Below are 11303 nucleotides of genomic sequence, written 5' to 3'. Positions count from 1 at the left end.
ACTCTACTTCCCTTAGAAACTAGTTGATGCCCCTAACCCATACATTAAAAGCACTCAACCCCTTCTACATCTGTAACCTCACCTCAATTCACACTCTCTCTCAGCTTTTCTTTTGTCTCCTTGCCTCCTCGCTGAGTTTCTCCTCTCACTTTAGTATTCAAGACTTCTCCTGGGCTGCTACCTTCCTCCTGCAGAGAATAAAATATACCCTAAAAATGCCTTCCATACACTCCTAAGTCAAGTCCTCTGTCCTTCCTCCTCATCTGTTCTGAGTTCACCTTCTACCATCCTCTTGGTTCTCTGCCCTAATGTTATCTATTCTTACAGTGAGCAAATCTGATCTTTTCTTTCTACCCTTAACAGGGCACAGTGTCATTGGCTGCGATTCAAATGAACAGGCACCCAACAGTGCAATTGAATTGTTTCTCCTTTCGGGCACCTATTAGTACTTAAAGCAGCACTGAGTTTAGCCATGCAAAGTGGCTAAACCCGTCTAAAGAAGTGGTTAGGGCGCCCAAACCACCATTAGGGCACCCCCAAAAAAACAGACTTTGCACACATTTCTTCTCCCACCTCAGGAGGCTGCGAGAAGAATGTATACAGCCGCAGCTTTAGGCGTCCAAACGGAGCAACAATTGAATTTCTACGTTGGGCACCCATTCGTACGCCCAGTGGGGGCGTCTAAAACAATTCAATCACCCCCTTTAAGTGTTACTTATAATTACACACTATCATTTTGTCATCATTATATCACTGTTTGAATTTTACCAATGTACTGTCTGTCTGAACTTTTTTATATTATATTGCTTGTTTATAAGTATCCTAATTCTACCTGTGCAGTGCTAGGGAAACATGATGGTACCTTATAAATAAAATAATAAATATAAGATTGATATGCTAAATAGAATTATACAGACATTGCAGTGTGGTACCCTATTGAAGCTGGGATGGCTACATGATGCCAGTGCTCAGGATTCTGCCAGTTAGAATCCAGATGCCCGGCGTCCCGACTGGGCCACAATACAGACAGATGGAGGTAAGTATATTACCTTTCCCCTAACCATCACTCCCCGCAGTCTAAACCTAACCCTCCCCCCTGCAGCCTAACCCTGATCCTCCCTTCCTAGTACCTAACCCTCCCCCTAACCCCAATACTTACGGTCGGAATGCCCGCGTCAGGATTCTGACCCGTGTCAGGATTCCGGTGCCGGCATTCTGAGCACCAGCATCCTGGCAACCGGGATAATAACTAAATTCCATTGTATCCTGAAGTTCAATTTCTGAGATAAGCAGTATTTGGTGAGACTATAACAATGTTCTCTTATTCAAATACTTTTCCAATAGATTGAACTGATTGGTCCTTGGATAGGTACTGTATTTTATTGCTATACTCATGTCCTGTTCCTCAATTGTTTCAAGACTGATCATGTTGTCTATATCAATTTACTTAACATTTTTGTCTTACCTTACAATAGCATAAGATGCCGTTTTCCAGCAAACTATTCAGGAAAGAGCATTTGACAATACAAGATGTTCTTGATGCTGACAACTGTGACCTAACTGAAGAGCAGACGTTAGTAATGCCTTAAAGGATTTATGTTGAAGCCAATATTTATGATGTCACCTACTGTTGCTTATTAAAAGAATAAAACAATTTAAAATTCTTTATTTCCAGTTGCATTCTTTTATTTCACTGAAGTTTTCATAATATACTAGTAATCATTTTACATGTTACCCAATGATAATGATTTAAGGACAAGGACATGTTGAACCAGGAAATTATTGCTTATAACAGAAGTTCCCAAACTCCGCCATTACAGTCCAGGTTTTAAGGATATCCATGCTCGAGTCCAGATTATTAAATAAATTGACTGAGGTAATAATTCAGTCACCTGTGCTCAAGCTTGGATATCCTTAAAATGTGGACTGTAATGATGGAGTTTGGGAACCTTTGGCTTATAATGTATGTGTAACTATGGTCATGTTTACTTATGAGTCACTTTTCTTCCAGAATTATCATTGCTCCACTTCCAGGCTTTGTGGCAAACAGGCTCTGTTCCTGCATTGCAGCTCTGCGGACATCTGTTTTGTAATATTTCTCTTGCACATTTAACAGGAAGTCGTTCAGCTTTTCCACTGGGACCATAGAAACTGTGCAGCCTCCCCATCCAGCCCCAGTAAGCCGTGATCCAATGGCACCAGATTTCCTAAAATCAAACAATTATAACTTCAGAGCATTTTCTCTCCATTTACAAGAAAAAAAAAAAAAAATGCTGTAGCCCACAGGTTCTCAAACTCGGTACGCATGTTTTCCATGTCTCCACACTGAATCAAGTGAAATAATTAGCTCCACCTGTGGACCTTATAAAATGTGTCAGTGAGTAATGATTACACCTGTGGACCTTATAAAATGTGTCAGTGAGTAATGATTACACCTGTGCACCTGCTGGGTGACCTGGAAAACGTGACCTGTGTGGGGTCCTGAGGACCGAGTTTGAGAACTTCTGCTATAGCCAAAGCTGCAACAGTATTTTATCTGTAAATAATTTGTAGTATCGTATAATGAATCAACACAAAATGATATATTTCAGATTAACTTTTTCCTCTGCTGAATTTTCATGAAGCTTCTTGTGTCCATAGTCTATTCAGCATGTACAACTGCCCACAAATACAGTACCTTTTCCTTGTCAAGTGATCCCTATATTGATAAGCACAGGTACTATATTTACTTTATTGTGACTGTAGCACAAGGTAATGGAACTGCCTTTATATAACCGATTACCTCATTCCACATTATAATGGCACAATGTATGTTTTCCATAAACAATAACACATCTTTGAATATAAGGCACCATAAATGTAAAATATAAATATACAATATATAAACTGATATGCAAAAAAAGAAAATGACTCAAGTAAATGGTAGTATATAATTAAACACAAAAAAATGTGAACCACTTTAATCATCATTTTCCTGTGAAGACCTTACAAGCACATGAGTTAATTAAAATTGATTGAACTTCCTTTTTCATGAACATGTGTATTATTGTTCATTGCGATGTCTGTACATATGATGGCGCTTCAATAAAATATTTGTTATAAAAAAAAAATTGATTGAACAAATACATTTCATGCGGATACTAATTTAACACAGAATTGTGCTGGAAAACGCACAGTTTTCCATGAGAGTTATAAGACAGCTAATGGACTACTAGAGTTTTAGAGGCTTCAAAAATGTTAAACTGCTGCATGCAACCTGCTGGTGCTCTGTTGTTATTGTTTCACAGTGCAGTCATTAGGAAAAGCCGTCACTAGATGGAAAAGCATATCAGAATAAATTGCCAAACAACAGCTGGAGATTCCCAGGTTACCTAATCCTGAATTAGAACATCCACTGTATTGCATGACGCAGGGAGTCTTAAATGTCAAAGTGAATCACTGGCATATTCAGACCTCTAAAATAACAAGTATTACGTTTGAGGAGTCCCAAAAGACATACAAGATGTCATGGTACTCTCATAAAACAAAGATAACCACCAAATTATACTAAAAGCATAAGGGTAATTACAATGCTAAGATATACAATACAATAAAAATACAAGGGCTCTTTCGCCATACAAAATATATAAAACAGAAACTGGTCATCTCTACATAATTCAGTATCTGATAATCTAACCCCTCTCCAACATAACCAATCACCATATTAATTATGCTTTCTGCTACATACCTGCCAACTCTCACATTCTCGCAGCAGTTTGTATTCATAGTCATCTGATCTGTCTGAAAATTGCAAGACTAGGCAAGTTGGTCATACCCTTCCTGAGGTAACTACTGGTGTTGATATGTACCCATTCCCTAATCCCAGTGCTTCCGTTCAGTTATTAATAACTAACAAGAGCAAACAGGTTGCTGTGTCCTAAATCCATTGGTGGTTCAAAGGCAGGGCTGTTGCCCCGTGCGCCACGGCCAAAGGCACAGTGTCCCGTTGGTGTCATCTCTAATACTTACTGAATGTGGATTTACGGTACCGAGTCCAAGCACAATTTAGACTAAACTTGAGCTGTGATTGGCTGAGGGCTGCCTCTACACTGCAGCTGCAAGGCCCTCTGGGAGTTGCAGTCTGTGTGTTTTACCCCTGTCCATTCATTAGCCGAGCAAAACTACAGCTCCCATATCTCTCTACATTCATAGGCCGGCAGCTTTGAATGAATGATTCAATGGGGAATCAGTCTGACTGGAAAGATTCAGGCGAGGCTAGGGATGGACATCGGAAGCCCAGCACTGAATGACATCAAATCCAGCAATGTGATGGCAACTAGCCATTGCATTGCTACCATTCAATAGCATAACCATTGCCACTTATGCTTATACCAGATAAAGCGGCGGAGCCTCATGGCACTTCCTTTTACGTCACTGTGGGGGCGTGCCCAGCAATCTCAGGGATCCTGGGCTGCCCCCAGGCTCCCGGTAGCCTCTAGATGCCCTTCACTGAACGGACCATAACTTCATCAGTTACTATCCAATAGTAACCGTGCCCGAAGCATAGCAAGCGTACAAATTTCTACTATCGGTGGCCAGATACTCCAGCCGAGACAAGATAACAGTCCTGTGAGGGCATGGAACCGCACTTCCACCCTCACTCCACGTCACCTCTGGGTTCTTAGGATGAAGGGGAAATAGAATCCTCTGGCTCCCCTCTTAACACTGTGAATAGAGGCTGTGCACATGTACAGCCATCCATCGGATGGGCATTGGAAAGCTGCATTTGATGGCTGGTAACCTTTGAATTTCAGCTATTCAATGGATAAAGTACTTCCATCGAATCAAACATTGGCTTCCGATGTCCATCCCTAGGCAAGGCCAAAAGGGGAAAACCATAAGTGGTGGATGCAGCTGCAGCGCATAAGCCAGGGTAAATTGAGGTGTGCTCAGTGGTGGTGGGGTGCTGTGTGAGGGGTTCACAGCCCGTGGGGTGGATGGGCAATCATTGTCATTATTTATCAGGGACAGGGACGAAAGCATTATACTGTCTTTATACCACCTACAGAAATACATATATATAATCTATCTACAGCTCACTATATATATATATATATATATATATATATATACACACACACACAAATATATACAGTATCCACTACTGAACCGTTATGTGTAATACCTATATATCTATGGTATCTACAGAAAATTGTATATAAATAATGCAGAACCATCTATATAGTGTTCTTACACCCTCCCATGTTATGATGTGTAGGATGTTATATACTGTATTAATTTTATATATACCCTCAGAAAAGCATATTGCTCTACCAGTGACTATAATTCTATATAACACCTGGCTGGGACAAGGTATGTCGTATATCCTAGTCACTGTGCCAGGCGATGCAGCTACTGACAGAACTATGCATCTTGATTGTAATTGCACCTCATTCTGTCTAAATCTAGAATAACCCCTATTTGTTTGCAAATGGCATTGCATTTTCTGGCATAGGCAGATTTCATTTGGTCATATTTTAGGGATGATTACTTAGCGTCACAAATGTAAGCTAGGATCTATTCACCAATTCCTCTGAAATGTTTATATACCAAATATATGTTGTTTACATAAAATGGATAAATGTTTTTTTTTTCGGTAAATTTTTTAATCCTTACATTTTTTTTTTTTTTACAAAACAGACTTGTTATTGGAGCTGGCAAAAATATACTGCAAATGTGTGTAACTACTAGGAAGTAAAAGTATGGGGATTTTGTGGGCCCTTGACAACGGGGTGCAAGTTTAAATCGGGGGTGCCAAAAGAAATTCTCGCCCTGGGCTTCAATTGGTCTAGAACAGGCCCTGCCTAAATCAGTGTTCACCCCAAAAATTCCTCAGGGTGGGGGGTGCCAAACTGAGCGAAGGGAAATGCTGTAACCTGTGGGCCTCCAGATGCTTCACTCTTGTAGGTGGGGTCAGAGAACGGGCGGTTGCAGTAATTACACTGGTACAGCTTCTCACCGCAGCAGAAACAGAACAATCGCGCCCTTACTTTTATACTTGGGGAGGGATCTGCTCTGCCCTTCACTCTGATGTTGCCTGGCACTGTGACGCTGCCAACAAGTTGCACTGCGCTGACGTTTCTATATGGAACATCAGTGCAGCGTGGGTTTCGCCACATTACAGTGCCGGACGGCTGGGGAATTTGCGGTGTGGACTGCACAAGAAATAAAGCAAGGGGAGAACACTGTAAAAATATGGGAGCTCAAACAAACGGCCTCAGTCTTTCACCTGTGGCAAGCTTAATTCTCATTACTTCGTCTATCGGTCGTCTATCACCACTTACTCCATCTGATAGGTGTGTGTCTCTCGGTTACTTCATCTGATAGGTGTGTCCCTCTCGGTTACTTCATCTGATAGGTGTGTCCCTCTCGGTTACTTCATCTGATAGGTGTGTCCCTCTCGGTTACTTCATCTGATAGGTGTGTCCCTCTCAGTTACTTCATCTGATAGGTGTGTCCCTCTCAGTTACTTCATCTGATAGGTGTGTCCCTCTCAGTTACTTCATCTGATAGGTGTGTCCTTCTCAGTTACTTCATCTGATAGGTGTGTCCCTCTCAGTTACTTCATCTGATAGGTGTGTCCCTCTCAGTTACTTCATCTGATAGGTGTGTCCCTCTCAGTTACTTCATCTGATACAACAGGTGTGTCCTTCTCAGTTACTTCATCTGATACAGCAGGTGTGTCCTTCTCAGTTACTTCATCTGATACAGCAGGTGTGTCCTTCTCAGTTACTTCATCTGATACTGTAGGTGTGTCCCTCTCAGTTACTTCATCTGATACAGTAGGTGTGTCCCTCTTACTTCATCTGATAGGTGTTCTTCTCAGATAGGTGTGTCCTCCTCAGATACTTTAAATAACTAGAATATCCTCCCTATTACCTTAATAGGTATATAGCTCACAGCTATTTCGTCTGACTGGCATTTCCTTCCCAGTCACTTAATCTAACAAGAATAACCCTGCCATTATTTTCTTCACTGGTCATATTTTGTTACCACTACTGATCTAACTGGTACATCCCTCAATGTTATGTAATATAATGGATATATATATATCTATACATACACACCACATGGACCAAAGTATTTGGCCACACCCGTTAATTATTGAATTGAGGTGTTTCAATCAGACCCGTTACCTCTGATGTATAAAATCAAGCACCTAGCCATGCAGTCTCCATTTGCAAACATTTGTCATACAAAATGGGTCGTTCTGAAGAGCTCAGTGACTTCAAGTGTTGTACTGTGATAGAATTCCACCTTTGCAATAAGACAGTTCATGAAATTTCATCCTTGCTGGAAATTCCACTGTCAACTGTAAGTGATATTATTACAAAGTGGAAGAGTTTAGGAACAACAGTAACTCAGCCTCGAAGCGGAAGATCACCTAAAATCACAGAGTGGGGTCAACGGCTGCTAAGGCACATGATTTGTAAAAGTCACCAATACTCTGCTGATTCCATAGCTGAAAAGTTCCAAACTTCCACTGGCATTAATGTAAGTACAAAAACTGTCAAAGGCGAGAGCTTAGTGGAATGGTTTTCCATGGCCGAGCAGCTGCATGCAAGCCTCACATCACCAAGTCCAATGCCAAGCATCGGGTGGAGTGGTGTAAAGCACAATGACACTGGACTGTGGAGCAGTGGAAACTTGTTCTGTAGAGTGATGAATCACGCTTCTCTGTTTGGCAGCCAGATGAGCGAGTCTGGGTTTGGCGGATGCCGGGAGAACGTTACCTGCATGACTGCATTGTGCCAACTATGAAGATTGGTTGAGGAGGGATAATGGTATAGGGCTGTTTTTCAGGGTTTGGGTTAGGCCCCTTATCTCCAGTGAAGGTCAATCTTAAAGCTTTGGCATACCAAGACATTTTATACAATGCTATGCTTCCAACTTTCTGGCAACAGTTTGGGGAAGGCCCTTTTCTATTCCAAAATGACTCTGCCCCAGTGCACAAAGCAAGGACTATAAAGACATAGGGCCTGATTCAGACCTGGACGCTAAGCTGCAATCGCTCGCTATGTGCTTTTGAACGGGGGAGTGGTGCTGCGAACAGGCAGGCATGTCTGGACGTCAAAACAGAGTTTTATGGGTGTGCATAATTAGCATGGAAGCATCATTGTACGCGTCACTTGGTTGTATTTCAGCCTGCAGTTATCGCACTGCTTGCGGCGGGGTAGGGTCTACCTCAAGCGCTGCGTGCAGCTCCGATGGCTCTCGATGCTTCTGATTAATCATACACTTCCTGGAGATGACGTGTGCTCAGAAAGAAAAGTGGGTGTCTTTATAACAGCATGCGCTCACTCTGCCATCGGTCTCTAAGACACAGAGGGCGTCCTTACACCAGACAATGTGATCGTGGAATTTGCATACCCGGCCCCTTTTGGATGTGAGTGATTGCTGCTTAGCGCCCGGGTCTGAATCGACCCCCATAGTTTGATGAGTTTGGTGTGGAAGAACTTGACTGGCCTGCACAGAGCCCTGACCTCAACCCCATTGAGCTCCTTTGGGATGAACTTGAATGGAGATTGCAAGACAGGCTTACTCGTCCAACATCAGTTCCTGACCTCATAAATGCTCTACAGAATGAATGGGCACAAATTCCCACAGAAACTCTCCAAAATCTTGTGGAAAGCCTTCCAAGCAGAGTGGAAGCTGTTATAGTTGCAAAAGGGGGACCACCTCCATATTAAAGTATATGTATTTGAATAGAATGTTATTACAGTAACTGTTGGTGCAATGGTCAGGCGTCCGAATACTTTTGTCCATATAGTGTATATATATTCTTTTTATATCTTCTTGTTGATGTGCTACCGATCTAGCTCAGATACCTAGTTAATGTACAAAAAAGAAGAAAGAAAAGAAGAGTGTTCCTGAACAGTGCACACTGGGACAATTAGTACAATTTACTTAATACTTAACTTTTATTGATGTCATAGCTAAAATATATCCCTAATATAACATATATATATAAAGCGAAATATTAAAGTGAAGTAAAGAGGGATCTAAAACTTTATCTGATGAAGATTGGATGGTTATATTTCGTACTTGCTTTAATGTGTCACGGTGCATAAATCACTCAGAAATGTTTTTTTAACTGATTCATAGGGCATATTTTACCTCTGATAGGCAACACAAAATGTGTCCCTCAGCGTCTAAATATTGCTGGAGAAACTGTGGATTTGTAGGCGATATCCTCCATATTTTTTGACCTTACAGTTTTAAACCCATGAGGTTTACTGCTGAGAGATCCAAGTAATTGTAGAATTGTTATACTTCTGCTGTGTAATATGATATCTAGATTCATTCATCTCTGTGTACCCCCATGTTTTGTTTCCCCTTTCTTTTTATACCCCAATTTTCAATTCTTAAAATAAATAAATACTATTGTGCAAAAAAAATAAAAAATGAAGTACAGTACAACAGCATAACAAATTGTACTACTTGTCCCAGTGTGCACTGTTCAGGAAAAGCTTTTATTTTCTTTCTTACTTCTGAGCCTGGGAGCACATGCTGCTCTTATTCCCTGTCAGAGCCATAATGCAGCATTTGTTTTACCCACTGATTTAGGAGTAGAAGCTGCACTACAGTTATACTGTACATTTATTGTGTGTATTTGTAAACGTGTGCATGTAGGACTGGGGTATTACAGCTGCGAAACTGCTGTTCTACTTCACATATCCATGTATTTTTTATGTAAGGTCAGAGAACTCTGCTACAAAGATATTGTTCACTCCACTTGTGAAAGTGAATGTGTCACACTTTAAATGCATCCAGATCCAGAGCAGCTTTCCTGCAGACTTGTTCAGACTTTAACAACTTTACAGTAACAACATTTTACTTGTACTTAGAAGCCAGAAGATATACTAGTTGGAGGCTTTGTTCACATAGCAACTGTTTTTGACAATGGCTGCTGAATATATATGTTATATACACTCATATGACGGAATCGGTATGTAACGCCGACGGCTAAATAGCCGCTGGATCAAATACAGACAGCGGAACACAGACAGTACAAAATCCCAACAGGGGATGGTAAGTACCCTAACCCTCCCTTAGCGGTGCCTAACCCTAACCTCCCCCCTTAGAGCCTAACCCTAACATCCCCCTGTTGGTGCCTAAACCTAACCACCCCTTCCCGCACCCTAAATTTAACCCTCCCGGGGAGGTGCCTAACCCTAATTCCCCCTTCCCCTAGCCTAACCCTCCCATGGGAGTGCCTAACCCTAAGTCCCCCCGGGGGCTCCTAAAGCAACCCTCACCCTCGCGGCTAGAACCTAAGACACCAGGCTTACCTTCGTTTGTTATGCCGGGTGTCAGGATTTCTCGACGCCTATCGTTAGTCCCATGTCGGGATTTCGGCGGCCGGAATAGCAGTAGCCTGACTACATCCCCATATGCGACACCACATTTACTCGATTAGTCCTACAGAGCATGTATTGATATCTGTGTTCTACAACACATGGTTACTAAGGCGCTCATTCTATGAAATTTGCCCACATGATTTGATATTTTTGACTTGGGTGGTGAAATACATTGAATTAAACAGATTTGTTCTACAAACTGACGTCAGTGGAATATTTTTTTTTTTTTTTTTAACTGCTCCATTGTAGAATTGATGACGCTGAAAAAGGCAAACTGCATCTCTACATGAGATTAAATATTCACATTTAATAGGAACCATATCTGTATTATATATGAGAATCCTATTTGCATTATAAAAATGCATTTGAAATTATACGGCAAACCCTCCTGAACCCGACAGCACATTTACATTTTAGCTATCCAGTAACACCGATGGTATTTACACAAAACATTCCTGAGAGTTTTGTTGTGTAATGTAGGACTGTGGCACGAGACACGGCTGGCCATATCAGATGAGGCGTGTGTGTTCTGGTTCGGCATTGTTTACAAATCTGTTCCTCGCTGGTCTAACTTCCAGTAATCCTGGGGACTGGTTAGATTCTGCGTGCTACCTTCTTGTTATTTAGAAATTAGATGCAGTTTGGACAGCATTCAGATTTTTCCTCTCATTATTTTGTCAGAATCAAAATTGTTTTGGTTTTTCAACTTCATTTAATTTAACGGAAGGAAAATAATGTTTACTCTGTTTCACCATCACAAAAAATGTCCCTTAAATATAAATTAATCTAGTAACATAGTCTAATTTTCTGGTATATTAACATGGTAAAAGTGGCATAGGGTCAAATACAGTATGTCCCCAGCCCACAGGCATGTAAAGGTCATATGTGCAATGTCATGTTTAA

General features: G+C 41.3%; 1 protein-coding gene across 1 annotated transcript in view; it reads right to left on the bottom strand.

The window, feature by feature from the left end:
* Positions 1-1654: 1654 nt before the first annotated feature.
* Positions 1655-11303, bottom strand: part of GALK2 (galactokinase 2) — a 245251-nt gene continuing 235602 nt past the window's right edge. Inside the window, exon 10 of the mRNA XM_088472801.1 lies at positions 1655-2207. Within this exon, the coding sequence (XP_088328927.1) occupies positions 1997-2207 (211 nt within the window). The 3' untranslated portion in view covers positions 1655-1996. The remainder of the gene's footprint in view (positions 2208-11303) is intronic.

This window comes from Taudactylus pleione, unplaced genomic scaffold (genome assembly GCF_031769625.1).
Source record: "Taudactylus pleione unplaced genomic scaffold, aTauple2 ptg000129l, whole genome shotgun sequence".
Taxonomy (NCBI): domain Eukaryota; kingdom Metazoa; phylum Chordata; class Amphibia; order Anura; family Myobatrachidae; genus Taudactylus; species Taudactylus pleione.
This window is presented reverse-complemented; position numbering and strand designations above follow the sequence as displayed.